The 22073-nt window shown below is 45.7% G+C and overlaps 1 protein-coding gene across 4 annotated transcripts in view; it reads left to right on the top strand.

Moving 5' to 3' along the window:
* PHF20 (PHD finger protein 20) overlaps positions 1 to 21846 on the top strand; it is a 182233-nt gene extending 160387 nt beyond the window's left edge. For all 4 annotated transcript variants that reach the window (XM_055266200.2, XM_063633691.1, XM_063633692.1 and 1 more), the window contains 4 exons: positions 1478 to 1673; positions 9848 to 10259; positions 11994 to 12177; positions 18952 to 21846. In XM_055266200.2, the coding sequence (XP_055122175.1) occupies positions 1478 to 1673; positions 9848 to 10259; positions 11994 to 12177; positions 18952 to 19094 (935 nt within the window). In that variant the 3' untranslated portion in view covers positions 19095 to 21846. The remainder of the gene's footprint in view (positions 1 to 1477; positions 1674 to 9847; positions 10260 to 11993; positions 12178 to 18951) is intronic.
* The last annotated feature ends 227 nt before the right edge of the window (positions 21847 to 22073 follow it).

The raw sequence follows: 22073 nt of genomic DNA, 5'->3' as shown, positions 1-22073 counted from the left end.
ACTGAGCACAGCATGTCTGCCACAGGGTCTACATTTATAGACTGACTCTGCAGAGGGTTGGACCAAAAGTTTAACAGATTTGTCTTTTAAAGGCTACTTAAAAATATTTTTAACAGAATCAAGGTGTATCCCCACCATGTGTATTAGTAAAGCCAGAAGTAGCTCGAAGACCTTAATAGGAATCACCTGGGTGTTTCAGGGTTTTTATAGATATTGACAGTCGAACAACAGTCTGGTTGAAAGCTTTTCCCTGGGACTTTGGAGCAGGTCATGTTGATAAGTCACATGTGCTTATATTTTCAGTCCTTCCTAAGGAGCCCTGTAACAAATAGGATGGCTGAAGCCATCCAGTTCCTATGTTGTTCTAATGAATGGGTAACAGGTACAGAGAAGGGAAGGGGCCTGATCATCTGTTGAGTTAGGTGGTAGAAGGTACGTTTGCAGGGGGACTCGAGGCATCTTTCCATTCATTTGGTAAGTCCATTCAAGATGCCTTTTGCCAGGCACTGGGGATACAACCATGAACAAGATAGTTCCACTCTTTAGGCTCTTAGCTGGGTTGGGAGCCAGAAACAGAAGTTAAAACAAGTAAACAAGACTGTGTAAGGTAGTGATGAATGCCGTGACGGGAAAATTGATAAGATGACTTGAGGCACTGATGATGTTCTCAACTTTGGGAAGTAGCAGAAGGCCCCACTCCTGGGCAACATGGCAAAACCCCATCAAAAAAAATCAAAGAAAGAGAGAAAAAAAAATTAGCCAGGCATGGTGGTGCACACCTGTAGTCCCAGATACTCGGGAGGCTGAGGTGGGAGGATCACCTGAGCCCAGGGAGGTTGAGGCTGCAGTGAGCCATGATCATGCCACTGCACTGTAGCCTGGGCAACAGAATGAGACCCTGTCAACAAAAAAGGAAAAAAAAAGCCTTTCTGAGGAGGTGGTAAGGAGCCAACCCTGCAAAGGCTTAGGGAATAGTGCTGTAGACAGAAGGGATGTGCAAGTGAAGGTCTTGAGGCTGGAAAGAGTTTGATGTGTTTCAAAAACTGAAATGAGGCCAGTGTAAAGGTATGGAGGGGAAGACAGGAAGGAACTGGGTCCTGTGGGCCTCAGTAAGCCAGAGTTAGAGAGTTAGGGCTTTGGGTATTCTCCTTTGAGCAGGAGGAGGCAGTGGAAGGTTTTAAGTAGGGGAGAGAATATTATGATTTAAATTTAGAGATAATCTAGGTGCCCAGCTCACCTCTGGCCAGTTCCAGGAAATGAGGAAGTACATGCCTTATTCACTACGTTATCCCCACTGCTGAATAGAGAGCCCAGCATATTGTAGGTGCCAAGAAAATGTACACTGGATGAATAAATGAACAAAATGAATATACTAATCTGTTCTTCCAGTAGTTGGTATGATAATTGTGTGAGAGTGATGAAATGGCCTGGGTTTCCTTCAGGCCGTGTTTTAACCCTCTTGTTGTCACTGCTGTAGGTCAGAGGCCTGGCTTCAAGTACTGGTATGACAAGGAGTGGCTGAGCAGGGGACATATGCATGGCCTGGCATTTCTAGAAGAGAACTACTCCCATCAGAATTCCAAGAAGATCGTGGCCACCCACCAGCTTCTTGGTGATGTGCAGAGAGTGATTGAGGTTCTGCATGGCCTGCAGCTCAAGATGAGCATCTTGCAGTAAGTGTGGCACCTGCAGTGCTGGGAGCAGTCTGGTTTGGCATGGTCTGGGGGCTGGGTAAATCTGAGAAATTAGAAAGCTACCAAAGCAATCAAATCATAAAACTGAGTTTGAGACCTTTACTAAAAATTATCAGTTACAGGATAAACATTCTTTAAAAAAAAAAAAAAAACTATTGAGTAGTAGCTTACATATAATTAAGTTCATCCATTTTAAGAGTTCATTGAGGCCAGGCATGGTGGTTCATGCCTGTAATCTCAGCACTTTGGGAGGCTGAGGCGGGCGGATCATGAGGTCAGGAGTTCGAGACCAGCCTGACCAACATGGTGAAACCCCGTCTCTACTAAAAATACAAAAATTAGGTGGGTGTGCTGGTGTGTACCTGTAATCTCAGCTACTTGGGAGGCTGAGGCGGGAGCATTGCTTGAACCCGGGAGGCGGAGGTTGGGGTGAGCTGAGATCATGCCATTGTACTCCAGCCTGGGCAATAAGAGTGAAACTCCGTCTCAAAAAAAAAAAAACAAAAAAACATTAAATTTTGACATTGTATGCAGCCGTGAAGCCACCACCAGAATCAATACATGGTGTGTGTATTTTGGTTTGTTTTTTGTTTTGGTGTACAGTTCTGAGTTTTTTTTTTTGTTTTTTTTTTTTTTTTTGAGTTGGAGTCTCACTCTGTCGCCCAGGCTGGAGTGCAGTGGCGAGATCATGGCTCACTGCAGCCTCCACCTTCTGGGTTCAAGCGATTCTCCCACTTCAGCCTCCCAAGTAGTTGGGACTACAGGCACATGCCACCATGCCTGGCTAATTGTTTGTGTTTTCTGTAGAGATGGGATTTTACCATGTTGGCCAGGCTGGTCTTGAACTCCTGACCTCAAGTGATCCACCCACCTCGGGCTCCCAAAGTGCTGGGATTACAGGCATGAGCCACTGCACCTGGCTGAGTTATTTGTTTTTAATTGCTGTAAGATATACATAATGTAAAATTTACCATCTTAACCACTTTTTTTTTTTTGAGACAGAGTCTCGCTCTGTCGCCCAGGCTGGAGTGCAGTGGTGTGATCTCGGCTCACTGCAACTTCCGCCTCCCAGATTCAAGTGATTCTCCTGCCTCAGCCTCCTGAGTAGCTGGGACTACAGGCGCATGCCACCACACCTGACTAATTTTTGTATTTTTAGTAGAGACAGGGTTTCACCATGTTGGCCAGGCTGGTCTTGAACTCCTGACCTCAGGTGATCCACCCACCTCGGCCTCCCAAATTTCTGGGATTACAGGTGTGAGCCACAGCACCTGGCCCCATCTTAACCATTTTTAAGTGTACAGTTCTGCACAGTTGTCATTCACGTTGTTTTACAACCAGTCTCTAAAACCCTGGTGAAACTGAAGTTCTATACCCTTTAGCAACAGCTCTCCATTTCCCTTTCCCCAAAGCCCCTCACAGCTAGTATTTTCTACTTTCTGCCTCTCTGAATTTGACTTCTCTAGAGACCTCATGTAAGTGGAGTCATATAATGTTTGTCTTTTTGTGACTGGCTTATTTCACTTAGCATAGTGTCCTCAAAGTTCGTCCATGTTATATCACATGTAAGAATTTCCTCCCTTTTTTTTTTTTTTTTTTTTTTGAGAGGGAGTTTTTCTCTGTCCCCCTGGCTGGAGTGCAGTGGCGTGATCTCGGCTCACTGCAAGCTCCACCTCCCGGGTTCACGCCATTCTCCTGCCTCAGCCTCCCAAGTAGCTGGGACTACAGGCGCCTGCCAACACGCCCGGCTAATTTTTTTTTTTTTGTATTTTTAGTAGAGATGGGGTTTCACCGTGTTAGCCAGGATGGTCTCGATCTCCTGACCTTGTGATCCGCCCACCTCGGCCTCCCAAAGTGCTGGGATTACAGGCTTGAGCCACCGCGCCCGGCAGAATTTCCTCCCTTTTTAAGGCTGAGTAATAACTTGTTTTATGTGTATGCCACACTTTGTTTATCCCTTTCATGCTAAATATTTCTTTTTTTTTTTTTTTTAACGAGAGATGGAGTCTTGCTTTATTTCCCAGGCTGAAGTGCCGTGGCTACTCACAGGTGCGATCATCAAGCACTGCAGCCTCAAACTCCTGGGCTCAAGCAACTCAGCTCATTCTTTTTTTTTTTTTTTTTTTTTTTTCTTTTTTCTGAGACAGAGCCTTGCTCTGTCACCCAGGCTGGAGTGCAGTGGCGTGATCTCGGCTCACTGCAACCTCCACCTCCCGGGTTCAAGTGATTCTCCTGCCTCAGCCTCCTGAGTAGCTGAGATTATAAGTGCCCGCCACCATGCCCAGCTAATTTTTGTATTTTTAGTAGAGATGGGGTTTCACCATGTTGGCCAGGTGACCTCAGGTGATCTGCCCGTCTTGGCCTCTCTAAGTGCTGGGATTACAGGCGTGAGCCACCATGCCCAGGGCTTGCCTCAGCTCATTCTAAACATTCTTGATTGGTAAAAAAGGTAAAATTGAGGCCGGGCGCGGTGGCTCACGCTTGTAATCCCAGCACTTTGGGAGGCCGAGGCGGGCGGATCACGAGGTCAGGAGATCGAGACCACGGTGAAACCCCGTCTCTACTACAAATACAAAAAATTAGCCGGGCGTGGTGGCGGGCGCCTGTAGTCCCAGCTACTCGGAGAGGCTGAGGCAGGAGAATGGCGTGAACCCGGGAGGCGGAGCTTGCAGTGAGCCGAGATCGCGCCACTGCACTCCAGCCTGGGCGACAGAGCGAGACTCCGTCTCAAAAAAAAAAAAAAAAAGGTAAAATTGAAAAAGCTGCTGGAACAGATATTGTTGGCAGGCCTGTTCTCTAGCACAGTGGTTGCTCAGTAAAAATGTCTCTTGGTGGTTTGCTCATACAGAAAAGCTTTAAACCTTTTGGAGCTGGACTTCTGGCTTTTAGTGGCCAGAGAATGAAATTTAGTGTGAATTTCCTCTTGTGGTTGCATTCTATATGTCAGATGACCCAACTTCATGTAAGCTGTGATAAACACATGTGGCTCTTATTGGGGTCTGTTGGCTTTTTGTTGTTGTTGGTGTGTTGTTGTTGAGACAGAGTCTCACTCAGTCACCCAGGCTGGAATGCAGTAGTGTGATCTTGGCTCACTGGTACCTCCACCTCCTGGGTTCAAGCGATTCTCCTGCCTTAAACTCCCGAGTTGCTGGGATTACAGGCACACACCACCACACCTGGATAATTTTTTTTTTTTTTTTTGAGACCGAGTCTCGCTCTGTCACCCAGGCTGTAGTCCAGTGGCGTGATCTCGGCTTACTGCAAGCTCCGCCTCCTGGGTTCATGCCATTCTCCTGCCTCAGCCTCCCAAGTAGCTGGGACTACAGGCGCCTGCCACCACGCCTGGCTAATTTTTTTGTATTTTTAGTAGATACGGTGTTTCACCATGTTAGCCAGGATGGTCTTGATCTCTTGACCTTGCGATCCACCCACCTCGGCCTCCCAAAGTGCTGGGATTACAGGCGTAAGCCACTGCACCTGGCCTAATTTTTGTATTTTTAGTAGAGATGGGGTTTCACCATGTTGGCCAGGCTGGTCTTAAGCTCCTGGCCTCAAGTGATCCGCCCACCTTGGCCTCCCAAAGTACTGGGATTACAGGCGTGGGCCACTGCGCCCGGTCAGTCTCTTGGCTGTTATAACCTACCCTACTTTACCAAATACAGCAACAGGGCCTTGAGTGGGGTAGGCCTCTTCCATGGTTTCCATGGGTGGAGCCTGGACTAGAATCCAAATCCTGGCTCTGTCAGGTACTTTTCTAACTGTCTCTCTATGTGATACTGCGTGACCTTGTGAGCTTTCTTTTGGTTTTAGTATAGTCTGTGTCAGGGACTGCTTTTATTTAAGTTGTAAACAGTGGCAGACTAGTGCCATGAGTGAGTTAAAACTTGATAGGCTGCTCCTGGATAGGATTTCCTTTGTGCTGATTAGTCCTAGAGGAGGCCTGGTGTCAGGGAGAGTGGAGTATCGGCCCTGAGATGGCGAGATGGGAATCTGCTTCCTCTTGTGCTCTCTGGCACACAGAGGCCTGGCTTCAAGATCTGCGTGACAAAGTTGGTGGAGGAGGGAACATTCAACACGGGTCTGCTTTGGTTTGGGTAAAAGCTGAGCTGCTATAACAAGGACCCCCCACATAGAAGCTCAAACAAAACAGAAGTTTCTTTCTCATATAAATGAATGGTTCAAGGCTAGGCAGGGATCTAGGCTAGGTAGGAGACTTTTCTCCAGGATTCCATCCATGGGGTTGGGAACCTTGTTTCCTTCTGTCTTACGGCTCCAGCATTCTCTTAGGGTTCCCCTTATCTGCATGGTCTTAGGTTCCTTTTGTCTTATTGCTCTGGCATTCTCTTGGGATACCCCCATTTGCATGGTTGAAGCAGTTTCACCTGCACCTCAGCTCTACCCCAGTCCCCAGGAGGGGGAAAAGAGAGAAAGAAGAGGGAGGGCAAATAGTTTCATGGACAGGCCTAATGGCAGGGCAGGCTGGGCAGGTGGCCACAGGCCCTGCTTATACTTAGGAGTAGGGGTGGGGGTGGGGATAAAAGGAGAAGGAGAGATTGGATGCTGGGGCGATTAGCAGTTGCTGTGAGAGAATCTGTTGAGGTGAACTGAATCAAATGACTGCCCTGGATTGGATGTCAGAGACTAGCTATTTCCTCACATTTCATAAAACAGGAAAACTTAACCCCATATAAACCAAATGAGTTTGTTTTTAATGAGATGGCGGCAATTAAATGAAGTAGGTGGATGGTGCTCCACGTGAGTGCCTGGGAAACCTCAGAGGCTACTCCTCATTGTAAACTTTGCTATGTTTCTTTAAAAAAATTTTTTTTTTTTTTTTTTTTTTTTTTAGAGCTGTGTTGCGCAGGCTGGTCAAGTGATCTACCTGCCTTGCCCTCCCAAAGTGCTGGGGTTATAGGTGTGAGCCACTGTGTCTAGCTCATATTTCTTTTATTTTTATTATTTTCTTCTCAACAGTCTTAATAGGGCTGAACTTTATAAAAATAATAATTGTTATCCTCCCACCTCAGCCTCCTGAGTAGCTGGGACTATAGGCGCCTGCATTTCTTTTCATTTGAGGGTTCTGTCAGATGCTGTTCTCTTTTTTCTTACTGAAATGCCAGTGTTCTTGGCCCTGGCCCATATTCTGAAGCCTTGCCCTTTCTTTTTTATGTTTTTGAGACAAGGGTCTCACTCTGTCACCCAGGCTGGAGTGCAGTGGTACGATTGCGGCTTACTGCAACTTCTGCCTCCCGAGTTCAAGCGATTCTTATGCCTCAGCCTCCCCAGTAGCTGGGATTGCAGGCATGTAGCACTGCACCTGGCTAGTTTTCATATTTTTAGTAGAGACTGGGTTTTGCCATGTTGCCCAAGCTGATCTCAAACTCCTGGGCTCAAGTGCTTTGCCTGCCTCGGCCTCCTGAAGTGCTGGGATTATAGGCGTGAGCCACTGTGCCTAGCCCCTTGTCCCTACTGAATCCTCATCTAGATCCTCCATCTTTAGAGAAATGACTTTGTTTGTAGTAGAATTAAATCTGTCTTCTAGCAATTCAGAAGAGGGCATAGGAAGATCTTGGTACTACAGATGGAGAAAAGATCCTGGGAAAGGGGAAGGTGGCCCCAGTATGTCTCTGTATTCATGTATGGTCTCTGTTGTCATGGGCTCTGGGTCTTTATTCTCAGAAATATTGTTCCCCAGTGACCTGGTGAATTTATTTTCAAACACGAACAATAAAACTGGGAGTAACTTCAGAGCATCTGTCATCATAAAAAACATGGCCTGGATGGCTGTGCTTACCTTCTTCATGATTGACAGGGCTTACAAGGAAATGGCAGGGTCATGCTTGTGAGGAGTAGCACCTTCAGATCCCAGTTGAAAGGATGAAAATTGTAGGTGGGAGGAAGCAAAGACTTTAATGGTTTTTTTAATAAAGAGCAGGTCTGTACTATGGCTCGTGTGTTCCATGTTAACAGGTAGTGGACCTGAAAGTTAACAATGACTCCCATTTCCCTTGAGTAGTTGTGATTTTAGTGGTGTGTCTGGGTCCTGGGTAGGCTCCTGGGACAGGCTGATACCCTGTCTGGAGGTGTCCCAAACAATTGATGCCAATTGTTTCCCCTCTTCCTCAGTGGCTAGCAGTGGTATGGGATTGCTGGAGTGGGAGAGCTGAGATGGGATAGTTGCAAGCCCTTGGGAGCAGAATTTTAGTTCTGTAACATCACTCTATGCCTTCATGTATATGACCACTTCCACTTTCACAGGAAGGTACAGGAAGGCATCCACAGCATTTTATGTGCACATACATGGAGGCACAGCTTTCAGTAGATGCTCACAGGAGTCTGTGGCCCTAAAAAGGATAAGAATCCCTGTTCTTTTCTTTAATAACAAACTTTTTTCTTTGGAATGGTGAGAACAAAGTTTCAGAATAGTTTTTAGAAGCTTTATCATTAATGACCTATACATAAAGGACAGTTGATTTTTTTTTTTTAACCCCTGGGTAATCATTGCATTTTTGTAATCGAATGCCATTACATGCTGGGATCATTGTGACTGTTTATTAATAAGTTAAGGTTATTTTTAGTAAGTCACATTTGAAGAGCACTTTCCCACCATTAATTCACTTGTTATGAAACTCAGTGGTTGATGGCGTTGGCAAAAAGAGTCAAATTCTGTAAAATACTTGAAGATACTTATTCTGAGCCAAATATGAGGACCTTGACTTGTGAGACACCCTCAAGAGGTCCTGAACATGAGCCCAAGGTGGTCAGGCTACATACAGCTTGGTCTTACACATTTTAGGGAGACATAAGACATCAATACATATAAGAAGTACGTTGGTTGGGTCCAGAAAGGCAGACCAACTTGAGGGGTGGGTGGGCTTCCAGGTCATAGGTAGATTCAAAGATTTTCTGATTGGCAATTGGTTGAAAGAGTTATTATCTAAAGAGTCAAGTTATTATCTAAAGGCCAGTCACCAGGCTCGGTGGCTCACGCCTTTGGGCTCCCAGCACTTTGGGAGGCCAAGGCGGGCAGATCACCTGAGGTCGAGAGTTCGAGACCAGCCTGACCAACATGGAGAAACCCCATCTCTCCTAAAAATACGAAATTAGCTGGGCATGGTGACGCATGCCTGTAATCCCAGCTACTTGGGAGGCTGAGGCAGGAGAATCGCTTGAACCTGGGAGGCAGAGGTTGTGGTGAGCTGAGATCGCACCATTGCACTCCAGCCTGGGCAACAAGAGCGAAACTACGTCTCAAAAAAAAAAAAAAGAAAGAAAGGAGTGTCTGGGTTAAAATAAGGGGTTGTGGAGACCAAGGTTCTTACCATGTAGATGAAGCCTCCAAGTAGCAGGCTTCAGAGAGAATAGATTGTAAATGTTTCTTATCAGACCTAAAAAGGTGCCAGACTCTTCCTTAATTTTCTCCTGGATCAGGAAAAGACCTGGAAAGGAAAGGGAGTTCTCTATAGAATGTAGATTTCCCCACAAGAGACAGCTTCCAGGGCTAGTTCAAAATATGTCAAAGAAGTATATTTTGGGGTAAAATACTTTGATTTGTTTCAGTACCTGCTATCTGTTATGTTGGTATCTCAATTGCTACAAACAGTCTGTTATGTCAGTCTTAGGGTCTCTGTTTTAATGTTAATGCTGGTCAGTTGTGCGTGAATTCCAAAGGGAGAAGGGTATAATGTGGCTTGTCTGACTCCCTTCCCATCATGGCCTGAACTAGTATTTCAGGTTAATGCTGGAATGCTCTTGGCCAAAAGGAGGGGTCCATTCAAGTTGGTTGAGGGGCTTAGAATTTTATTTTTGGTTTACAATAGCAGACAGATCAGACAGATAATCAGCCCAGTTTCACAGAGGAGGAAGTAGGAATGATTCTGGTTGAGTGAGTTGTCCCAGAGTTGAAATCCAGTCAGGTCTTCTGACTGAGAGTCCAGTCCCACTCACTGTGTGTGACCACAGTGGGAGCTCACTAAGGAGTGGTCTCCTTGGAGATCACGGATTCACATTCCCTCTTGTTTAGCAAATGGTAGTGTGTGGTCAGATGGCCCAGGTGGAGCTGCTGTCCCTACTGGGAGAGTATTTAGGAATTGAGAATACCCGCAATGGTGCCAGTTACTCCAAAGCCCATGCCCTCTTTGTCCTGTCCACAGAAGCCGGGAGCATCCTGATCTGCCGCTGTGGTGCCAGCCTTGGAAACAGCACTCAGGGGAGGAGAGATCTCATTTCAGAAACATCCCTGTCACTGACACCAGGAGCAAGGAGGAAGCTCCAAGCTATAGAACTTTGAACGGGGCAGTGGAGAAGCCCAGGCCCCTGGCCCTGCCCCTGCCGCGTTCTGTGGAGGAGTCCTATATCACCAGTGAGCATTGCTACCAGAAGCCCCGCGCCTATTACCCTGCCGTGGAGCAGAAGCTGGTGGTGGAGACGAGGGGCTCTGCCCTCGACGATGCAGTCAACCCCCTCCATGAGAACGGCGATGATTCCCTTTCCCCGCGCCTGGGCTGGCCTCTAGACCAAGACAGGAGCAAGGGGGACAGTGACCCCAAACCCACCTCCCCAAAGGTATGTGGCTGCCTTGTACTTGTTCTTCATTCATTGCGTGAGTGCTTGTAAGTTATCCTCCTAGGTTTGAATGCTGTATGGAAGATATTTATTAATAAAACTGTATTTAAATTTGCTTACCATAGATATTTTTTGGTTTGCCAAAATGGGTGCAAAGTCAGGAGAGCCCTCTTAAGCCAAAGATCCTTGGTTCCAGGAAGCACCCACAAAATGGCATAGTCAAGTGTGGCGCCTGGGGAGGGGGGCGCGGGTGCGGAGGGAGGGAGAGGTGGGAAGTAGCAAGGAGAAATGGGTTAGGAAAACTCATCTTTTCTTTAAGGCAGTTTGCATTATAATTGCACCTAGATGTTAATTCTTAGCATGAGCAAACAATGAGTCAAATGTTTTGTTAGGCAGAATTTTTTCAATACAGTTGCGTGATAGCTTTATTTTGACTTTTAACTTTGAAGCCCTGTGATAAAAATGGTACACTTTGTCAAAATATTGCTGGTTTCATCAGTTTTCCCAAGAGCCAGTTTTGGTTTTTTGTTATTCAAGTCATTCTCTTCTAGAACCCCCTTGTGTCACCTCATTGCCGGTGTTTTCATCTCTAACTGCTCACTAGGCTCATTGTGCCCTGTCCTCAGTTGTCAGTGAGGCTTTGTATGATTTGAGAGTTTCATCCTTACTTCCCAGACTTTCTCCTGCAGGTTGGTGCCACCAGCGTTAAATACATTGCTGCATAGTGCCAAGGGGATCCTAGATTACAAGCCCCTCAAGGGAGGGGATTGTACCTCATTCATCCTTGTACCCTTGACTGTGTCTCAACAGTGTTGGGCAAGGTGATAAGGACACAATCTTTTGAGACAGACGCAGTTTCAGTTCTGAGCTCAGCCCCTTACTGTGTGATTCTGAGCGGGTTACTTCACCTTTCTGACCAGACCTGTTTTCTCGCCTGTAGAATGGGGCCAGTGAAGCCCCCTCAGTTACTGTGGAACATATTTGTGAAAATCCCTCAGTACATTGTTTTGCACATAGTAAGTACTAAATAAACATTGGCTAGAATCTATTTCATTTCAAATGGATGAATGAAAGGTTGAGTTACCGAATCCTAGAAAAGGTTTGTGGTCCTGTGGATCAGGCAGGTTTCCTGGAGATATCTGGCACATAAAGCCAGGAAATACTAGGCCTCAGCAAAGCAACCAGGGTTAACAGTCTCTTCCATTGATGGTAAGCTGACTGTAAGCTGGCCTTGCTTTTATGTGCCTTACCCTATTTCATCCTCATGAACCTTCCAAATAGGTTTTAGTATCCCCATCCTCCCACCGAGGAAGCAGAGGCTCAGAGACACGAAGTAGTCCATCCAGACTCGCACATTCGCAGGAGATGGAGCTCAGACTTGACACATATTGGTGCGACTCCCATGTATTAACCCTTGTCTGCACTAGCCCTGCTCTAATCAGCTCTCAGGGCTCTGGAAGCCATTCTGTGAGGCTTACTTTAGGCTAGGACATTGGCCTAGTCAGTAGGAAGCAGCTGTGGGTCCCCTGAGCTAGAGTGTTACCCTGAGGTAGTTGGAATTGGTACAGTGGGCAAGCTTCTGCCCAGTTCCTAAGTGGGAAATAGGAAAGGGAGGTAGGGATTAGGAGTATTGAAACTGCAGCTAGTATTTCAGATGGCTGGAAACGCTGGCTGTTTGAAAAATGGGCCAGGGGCTATCTCCATTCAGTAATTTCCATGCCATTGCATCCCCAGGTGAAAGAATATGTCTCCAAAAAGGCCCTATCAGAGGAAGCCCCTGCTCGGAAGCTGCTGGACAGAGGTGGAGAGGGGCTGCTGAGCTCCCAGCACCAGTGGCAGTTTAACCTGCTGACCCATGTGGAATCTCTTCAGGATGAAGTTACGCACAGGATGGACTCCATTGAGAAAGAGTTGGATGGTAGGGCTCCTTCCTTGGCCCCCTGTGCATTGCATGCACTCCGAGCACCCCAAGACGAGCTGCTTTCTTTTTTTTTTTTTTTTTTTTTTTTTTGAGACGGAGTCTTGCTGTCGCCCAGGCTGGAGTGCAGTGGTGCAATCTCGGCTCACTGCAAGCTCCGCCTCCCGGGTTCACGCCATTCTCCTGCCTCAGCCTCTCCAAGTAGCTGGGACTACAGGCGCCCGCCACCACGCCCGGCTAATTTTTTGTATTTTTAGTAGAGACGGGGTTTCACCATGGTCTCGATCTCCTGACCTTGTGATCCGCCCGCCTCGGCCTCCCAAAGTGCTGGGATTACAAGCGTGAGCCACTGCGCCTGGCCGACGAGCTGCTTTCTGAGCCCCCTAATCTGAATTTACAGGGACCGCTGTACTCTTTGCTTCTCTTCTTTTCAGCCTCTGCCCATCTCCATTCTCCCCTCAGGATGGATGAGCCTTACTTTTAGTATTTATCAGGTGCAAGATCTGCATGATGTTGGGTCCTGCCTCACTTGTCTGATCCCTTCTGTAAAGTTGAGTACGCAGAGAGAGGGCAACTGGCAGTCCTGCATGCAGGAAATGTGTGATCTAAGCCAATCTTTACAAACAAGTTCTGTGAGAAATTAAAATTTTGACTTGAGTTTTAGGATATCTGAGGATTTAATCTGAAAAACCTCTTATTCCAATCTTTGATAAAATCTAAAATGAAGCTTTCTCCTCGTAAGCCAGTAGAGATTTGAGAATTTGGCTGAGTCATTTGTATGGCCCCAGGTATTCCTTCCAGATATTGGTGGTTATGGACAGGCCTGGAGGATCAAACCTGTGATGATGAACACGATCAAGTTCAGTCTGTCTACAGGAAGTTGATGGTTTTGGTTGATGAAATATTCCCTAATTATTTGTTTTCATGTTAAAAATGGAGCCCAGTTAAGAAAGAAATGTTGTTTGAGGATTCTGGGTACAGTCCGGCTATGGTTTTTTACTGTAACTGGGAATATAAAACATACATGAAATAACTCAGGAGAAAATGCCATCTGTTGTACAAGTGAGGCCATGAGGTGTGGCTGGGACACATGTGGCTGATGTCATGCCAGGGGAGGAGAGTGCTAACAGGAGGGCTTCCTAAAACTCCTGAGACTGAAGTTGAGCTTTAAGCAGAGTGATGGTGTTTCCTACTGGAGAGGACTCAGGGTGGATGATCTGGCTAGACTGGAAAAAGGGTTGCCCTGTTGAAGGACAGTGAGAGAGACAGCAAGACCTAGGCTGGGTGTGGTGGCTCACACCTATAATCTCAGTACTTTGGGAGGTCAAGGTGGGAGGATTGCTTGAGGCCAGCCTGGGCGTCACAGTCTCTACAAAAAAATTAAAAACTAGCCAGGTGTAGTAGGGGTGTAGTCCCAGCTACTTGGGAGGCTGACGCGGGAGGACTGCTTGAGCCCAGGAGTTGGAGGCTGCAGTGAGCTGTGATTACACCACTGTACTCCAGCCTGTGTAACACAGACCCTGTCTCTAAAAAAATAAACTAAAAAAAAGGAATTGTAACTGATGCCACTGTCTGTGAAAAACATATTATTAGAGAGCTGAAGGAGGATATAATGCTAGACAAAAAAGTGTAGCTCTCGAGAGAATGGGAGTAGGAGTGGCTCTGAGTCCCTGAAAAGAGGATTAGCACCATGGAAACAGGGTGGATGTTCGGTTGTTGCCACAGGGACCTTCCCTCAGGGGAGAATTTAAAGTCTACTCACATCTTACCTCCTTAATCCTCTCTTCAGCCAGGTTCGACCTCTCTAGCCCTGCCGAATAGAATAGGCAGTGTGGCAAGGATGGTAGGCCTGAACCCCCTTCTTTGGCCTCACAGACGACCTCTTGTGTGTCTTGCTAATTCAGAGCCACATATTCTGTACATTTCTAAGACTCTAGGCCCTGAGAGAGATACCAAGAAAGCATTAAAATAAATGATAAAGCTTAAAGATTTTATTTAGGTAAACAGACTTTTGCATGGAATTTAAGATTAATCAGAATCCCTTTTTAGGGAATCAACTCTTTATTTAAACACCAAGATAAACTAAGCTTTCATAATCAAGTTTTAAAATAGGAATTTGGATGTAACATTCCTTTTTTTAAAAGCTGGCCTGCTTAGCTGGGTGTGGTGGTGCACACATATAATCCTAGCTACTCGGGAGGCTGAGGCAGGAGAATCTAGGAGGCGGAGGTTGCAGTGAGCCGAGATCATATCACTGCACTCCAGACTGAGCAACAGAGTGAGACTCAGTCTAAAAAATAAAAAATTTAAAAAAATTTAAAAGCTGACCTGGCGTGGTGGCTCACACTTGTAATCCCAGTGCTTTGGGAGGCCAAGGCAAGAGGATCACTTGAGGCCAGGAGTTCAAGGTTACAGTGAGCTATGATCGTGTCACCGTACTCCAGCCTGGGTGACAGAGCAAGACCCCATTTCTTTAAAAAAAAAAAAAAAAGCCTAGTAAGCTATTATATGAAATATATATATATATATGCCATTGTTTTACAATTGGCCATTATTTAATTATTTATGTAGTTATGTGAATAGTACTTTATTTATTTATTTATTTATTTATTTATTTATTTTTGAGACGGAGTCTCAGTCTGTTGCCCAGGCTGGAGTGCAGTGGCACGATCTCGGCTCAACACAACTTCCACCTTCTGGCTTCAAGCGATTCTCCTGCCTCAGCCTCCCGAGTAGCTGGGATTATAGGCACGCGCCGCCATGCCTGGCTAATTTTTGTATTTTTAGTAGAGACGGAGTTACACTATGTTGGCCAGGCTTGTCTCGGAGTCCTGACCTTGTGATCCGCCTGCCTTGGCCTCCCAAAGTGCTGGGATTATAGGTGTGAGCCACTGTGCCCGGCCTGAACAGTACTTTAAAACTAAAAGACAAAGGATATTTAATGACCATGAAAAGTAAAAAAGTCTTTTGGCATTAGAGATATTATTTTCTTAAATAGAAAATGTTGCCTTGGTGAGCAGTGGTCTCTATACACATAATCTTAGTGTATTTGAATAGAAATATTTGCTCTATAACCTTCTATCTTGCTAGCAACCACTATACTAGTTGGAAGCTGTTCTGCATCTTTAAAAGAGACACTTGGGATGGTGCAGCACATGGTGTGGAGAGGGTGACCTGCTGGATGCTGGGGTCCAGAGGAGATGCTGTTGACTTCCCACAGTCCTGGCTTTGTTCTTCAGCCTAGCAGACCTAGACAGACAGCTTCCATCCCAGGAACTCCACCCATTCCTGTTAACCAAGCTCAGGCACTACTGAGTGGCTTAGACTCTTCCAGTCTGAGCGTTGGTGCGCTTTCACACTGTGCATGCCTCCTGGGCCACTGTAGTATCGGGATGTCTTTGGTGAGCCTGGAACTAGATCCAAGGTAGTTAGGGTGACCTTAAGAGGGGCCTCTCAGCAACTGTAGGATCATCTTGCAAAAGATTGACTGACTCTCTTTGCTGTTGGAATGACCCATCCAGTCCTGACTGCCTTTTCTCCATTTATTTATTTTATTTTATTTTATTTTATTTTTTTAAGACGGAGTCTTGCTCTTTCTCGCCCAGGCTGGAGTACAGTGGCACGATCTCGGCTTACTGAAGCCTCTGCCTCCCAGGCTTAAGCGATTCTTCCTTCCTCAGCCTCCCAAGTTAGCAGGCAGATGCCTGCCACCACACCTGGCTAATTTTGTATTTTTAATAGAGATGAGATTTCACCATGTTGGCCAGGCTGGTCTTGAATTCCTGACCTCAGGTGATCCACCTCCCTCGACTTCCCAAAGTGTTGGGATTACAGGCATGCACACCCGGCCTCTCCATTTATTCTTGTGCCTGTTTGCTGAACAGTCCCTTGTCTCCTTCTAGTTTTTTTTAAAGACTTAGTGGTGTTTTGAAACTGGTCACTATGCAGTTTTCTTGCTCAGCAGGCCACTAGTTCCTCTCATGTGACTGATCTTTTACTCATGGTTTTCAAGCTTAAGTCTGAGGAGGTGGTCTTATTTTTCTTATTTCCAAGTCCTTGTACTTGCTGGAATTAGGAAGAGAGAAGGTTCCTCCTTCTTGGAACCCCCAAATACCAACAAGAAATATGATGGAGGAGGATAAGCTACATAGGGCCCAGAGCAATGGGTAGGGCACTTTGCTGGACCACACATTCCTTCTCTCACTGTGTTAGTTGCAGGCTTGCCACGTTTCAGACACAGATGAGTGTTAGGGATATAGTGGCAAGCAAGGCAGACTCAGCCTTTGCCCTCATGGAACTTGATCTAGTGGGAGAGACATATATTAATCAAATCATCCCATTATCTGTAATGACAAACCATAGTAAATGCTCAAAGGAGAACATGTGATACCATAGCACCTGTAACGCAAGGACCAGATTCAGGGTATAGGGTTGGGGAAGGCTTCCCTAAAGAATAGCTCACAGGAAACAGAAGATTTAGAAAGGTGGAGAAGAAGGTAGGGCTGAATCTGAGGACAGGAGAGGATTGTGCGGTAGGTTGCAGGCTGCTTGATGAAGAGGTACTGGGTGGGCCTTCCTTTTGCTGCACTTCAGGGTCCAGAAGGTGCTCAGTATGGGTTGGTGCATGAACTAGAAAGGCTACAGGCAGGCTGGGATAGCACAGGGGCTACTTGCAGGGGGTGGTTCTTGTCAAAGGTGCAGGGTTCCCAGATGGTCTCTCCCCAAATGCCAGAGCTTTAGGGGGTAGCTTAGGGAAGAACAAACATCTTTCTGTAGAGAAATACTTGTTCTCACAAGGAAGACAGCTTTCTAGATATTGAATCAATGGTGATAACGTTAATTAATACCTGAAATCTTACAATAAATATTTAAAGGGGCCGGGCATGGTGGTTCATGCCTGTAATCCTAGCACTTTCAAAGTGGCCAAGGCAGGTGGATCATCTGAGGTCAGGAGTTCGAGGCCAGCCTGGCCAACATGATGAAACCCCGTCTCTACTAAAAATACAAAAATTAGCCAGGCATGGTGGCGTGTGCCTGTAATACCATCTACTCAGGAGGCTGAGGCAGGAGAATTGCCTGTACCCGGGAGGCGGAGGTTGCAGTGAGTCAAGATCATGCCATTGTACTCCAGCCCAGGCAACAAGAGCGAAACTCTGTCTCAAAAGAAAAAAAAGGCCAGGCCCAGTGGCTCATGCCTGTAATCCTAGCACTTTGGGAGGCCAAGGCGGGTGGATCACCTGAGGTCAGGAGTTTGAGACCAAAATACAAAAATTCGCCGGGCGTGGTGGCACATGCCTGTAATCCCAGCTGCTTGGGAGGCTGAGGCAGGAGAATCGCTTGAACCCGGGAGGCAGAGATTGCAGTGAGCTGAGATCGCGCCACTGCACTCCAGCCTGGGCAACACAGTGAGACTCCATCTCAAAAATAAATAAATAAATAAATAAATAAATAAATAAATAAATAAATAAAGGGAGAAAAGAATATCAGAGTATTCTGTGCCACTGATGATTATGTATCAATCAGGAATTAATACGAAGCAAATCAGAGTTTATGATATACAAATAGACCTTTTCAAGACCCTATAGATTTGCATTTTTCTTGACAGGATGCTAAAACACCAGGCTCTCTGATTTTCAACATGGGAAAGCTTTTTTATTTTATTTATTTTATTTTATTTTATTTTATTTTATTTTATTTTATTTTTTGAGATGGAGTCTCGCTTTGTCGCCAGGCTGGAGTGCAGTGGTGCGATCTTGGCTCACTGCAACCTCCGCCTCCCGGGTTCAAGCAATTCTCCTGCCTCAGCCTCCTGAGTATCTGGGACTGCAGGTGCGCACCACCATGCCTGGCTAATTTTTGTATTTTTAGTGGAGATGGGGTTTCACCATGTTGGCCAGGATGGTCTTGATCTCTTGACCTTGTGATCTGCCCACCTCGACCTCCCAAAGTGTTGGGATTATAGGCATGTGCCACTGCGCCCGGCCGGGAAAGCTTTTTTTTTTTTTTTTTTTGAGACGGAGTCTTGCTCTTTCACCCAGGCTGGAGTGCAGTGGCGCGATCTCGGCTCACTGCAGGCTCTGCCCCCCGGGGTTCACGCCATTCTCCTGCCTCAGCCTCCCGCGTAGCTGGGACTACAGGCGCCTGCCACCTCGCCGGGCTAATTTTTTTGTATTTTTAGTAGAGACGGGGTTTCACCGTGTTAGCCAGGATGGTCTCGATCTCCTGACCTCGTGATCCGCCCGCCTCGGCCTCCCAAAGTGCTGGGATTACAGGCGTGAGCCACCGCGCCTGGCCCGGGAAAGCTTTTTAAAGAGTGAGTGGTAACACTCAGAAAGGTGCTTCCTTCCAAGACTTCTAGACTCTGGTAACAGTAGCATCTGGCAATGTGTGGCTGTTTAACCAAAACTGAATAAAATTTAAAATTCAGTTCCTCAGTTGCACTAGCCATGTTTCCAGCGCTCAATAGCTGCATATGGCTAGTGGCTACTGTATTGGATGACACAGACTTGGACCATTTCCATCATCGCAGAAAGTTCTTTTGGACTGTGCTGCTCTAAAGCATTTGTATTTTGTCCTGGGAGTAACACTTTGTAAAGCAGGTGTTGACACAGTGTTAGCTGAAATGGCCCTTCCTCCCTTGCCCCATGGAGGCCAAAATGGCCCTTCCTCCCTTGCCCCATGTCTGATGGAATAAGGTGCTGAAATGCTTGCTGATGTTCTTGCAAATCCAGTGTTGGGAGCTCACTAGGTCTCATCTCTCTCTTCTGCCGACAGTGTTGGAGAGCTGGCTGGACTACACTGGGGAACTGGAGCCCCCTGAGCCGCTGGCCAGGCTTCCGCAGCTCAAGCATTGTATCAAGCAGCTGCTGATGGACCTGGGCAAGGTGCAGCAGATCGCCCTCTGCTGCTCAACATGAAACTGGGCACCCAAAACTCATGGGGGCACAATCCTGGGGCACCTGCAGGAGGAGCTTCGCATATTTAAATAAATAAACCTAGCATGCTGAATGCACGTGACACCGACTGACTTCAGGGATCTGGGCCAGGAGTGTGGTGGACATTGGACAAAGAGGCCATTTTGGCTGCGGGAGGACACTCTGATCTCGAAGCCTACCATAGAGGTAGCAAATAGACTCTTGGGATTCCCCTCTTCTGTGCACATCGTTGAATGAAGAGAGTCTTTTTGCACAAACTTCACTTGAAATCGTGCCACTGATGATAAATGGAATGAGAGCCAAAAAAGTTTAGTTGGAAACAGTTGTAAATTCAATTTGCAGTTTATTTAATTGACTTTCCTGTCAGGTTGGGGCACATGCCAACTCCTTGGTTTCTTCCTGGCATGGTGTTTGGGCAGCAGGCATCATTTTCCTTTTCTAGCTTCATAGGAATGTTGTGAGCTCACCATGCTGTGGAGGTTGGGAAGGAGCAGAGTCTTGGCTGCCCTGCTTTCTCCTTAGGACTCTTCACTTTTCTCACCACATCTCTTGCATGACTTCATGGTACCGGGGACAAGTTTGTATGCTTTCACCCCAGAGCTGGCTGGGTTATGGCTTTTGTAGCAGAGCCCATACAGCCTATGGAAGAACTAGAATCTCACAGTAATAAGAGTCTAGGAGGAATTCCAAACCGAAGCAGGCAGGGTCTGGAACCCAAAGGACAGCATTTTCTACCCACTTCTTAATATTGACAGCTTCCCCGTTCTATTTAATGTCCAAAAATGTTTCCCAAAATTTGAAACTCTTTCACTGTAAAGATTTGTTACAAAGAATGTGGTTTGGGGAATTACCTTATTTTATATTGTTGTAAACAAACTTCAAATTCTACATGTGCCGCTTTTCTCCTTCCTGAAGGGTATGTTCAATAGTCAGCGTTTTCAGAATTGTTTTGTTACTATACTTTAACATTTTACATTTCCTGTTTGTATTATTTTGTGAGATCAAGGTGATTATGCTGCTTAAGGTCCAGGTACAACCTATTTGTACCTTTTGAGACAATATTTGTGTTACTTTTGCAGGTTACGGTTCCACATGTAATTGCTATATTTTGTTTTGTTTTTCCTTACTAGGCAAAGTTAAAATGTTCCATGCTTTGAGGAGTGACCCATTTCACTACTTTGTTTTCTTATCGCTAAAGGCAAAAATCAAAGCACAGTTGTCCATTAACACTTATAAGTTAATTATGGGTTTATGAGTCTGTAATGTTATATGCTGCAAACATTTACTGTGTAAACGTGAAGTAGCCAATAATATCTCAATAGTAGTAACAGTATCTTTAGCAACCTTTGGAATAGTTAAGCACAGGTCATTGTGGACATGAATTCAGGCCTCTGTACTAAAATCTATTTCAGGGAATGTTCTGTCTAGTGATTTGCTCACCATTTGATATATAATGAATTATAGGACAAGTATAAGCTGATCTGCTATAGCTGATCCATCAGAGAGAATACACGTGGCTATAACATCTATAACAAAACTGACGATTCCTCTACAAGAGGCTGTTTCTCACAGCTAACATTGGTGTTTCTGGCGTGGGAAGAAATGCACAGGCGTGCATGGCATGCACGTTCTGACACTGCATCGTAAGAGTTCTGTCATGCAGTCTGAAAAGGGAAGAAACAGGATGGCTTTCTGTAGCCACAACTGTGAGGTGTGATGATTGTTGTACTATTAGATTACTGATTTTTCTCTTCTGAAAATACATTTGAGTTTTAATCACATCTGTGGAAGCTGTAACTTTTAAGGTAGTCAATTTCATGTCTTGTTCAACGATGTAAGCAGAAACTGAATTGCCCTAATTTTGCCAACTGGCCATTATTGGGTTTATTGTTTAAGTTTTTGGTAAAGGAAGTAATCCCATTTCATTCATTGTGACTTTTGTTCTTAGGGAAGCAGAGAAGACTCCCCAAGTTCTTATAACCTCAGTGTGCTTCCCTAATTTAAAGCCATGTTGAGGGGCTCCATTCCCAATTCCTGGGTCAAGGTGAATTAACCCTATGTTGGGGCACTGGAAACCGTTATTTGCAAACATTGCTATTACCATTTAGAAATATGTGCACTATCAGCCGGGTGCGGTGGCTCACGCCTGTAATCCCAGCACTTTGGGAGGCCGAGGCAGGTGGATCACCTGAAGTCAGGAGTTCGAGACCAGCCTGGCCAACAGGGTGAAACCCCGTCTCTACTAAAAATACAAAAATTAGCTGGGCGTGGTGGCAGACGCCTGTAATCTCAGCTACTTGGGAGGCTGAAGCAGAAGTGCTGGAACCTGGGAGGCAGAGGTTGAAGCGAGCCGAGATTGCGCTATTGCACTCCAGCTCGGGCGACAACTGCAAGACTCCGTCTCAAAAAAATAAAAATAAGAAAAAAGAAAGAAATATGTGCACTACCTAAGTTTTGTCTTTTTAGAAAAACTATCCACCTATAAAAAATTACCTTGACAAAAATAGTTCCGGTTTGACTAATCATTTTGTTTCTTTAAGTGGTAAGTGTATGCAAGGTGGATCCTTGATGAGCCAACATTGCACTGTGGATACTTATCTATGTTTACGCGCTATTAGAACAGAAGGCGCTGTATATAGAAATGTTGCTTTGAAGCAATATTTGCAAAACACGCAAACTTCTGTATCTGTATTTGGAAAAAATAAAACAGGTTCTTGTTGCTATGTTTCAGTTACATATTGTTGAGTTACAGTCATGCATCATATAACGTTTCTGTCAACCATGGACCCCATACACAGGGTGGTCCCATAAGATTATAATGGAGCTGAAAAATTCCCATCGCCTAGTGATGTCCTGATGGTCCTACTGCATAGGCCTAGACTAATGCGTGGATTTGTCTTAGTGTTTAACAAAAATCTAAAAAGTAAAATATATAAAAAAAAATTAAACTAGAAAAAAACT

This window comes from Symphalangus syndactylus, chromosome 24 (assembly GCF_028878055.3).
Source record: "Symphalangus syndactylus isolate Jambi chromosome 24, NHGRI_mSymSyn1-v2.1_pri, whole genome shotgun sequence".
In the NCBI taxonomy this organism is placed as follows: domain Eukaryota; kingdom Metazoa; phylum Chordata; class Mammalia; order Primates; family Hylobatidae; genus Symphalangus; species Symphalangus syndactylus.
Note: the sequence above shows the minus strand (reverse complement) of the source record. Positions and strands in the feature narration are given on the sequence as shown.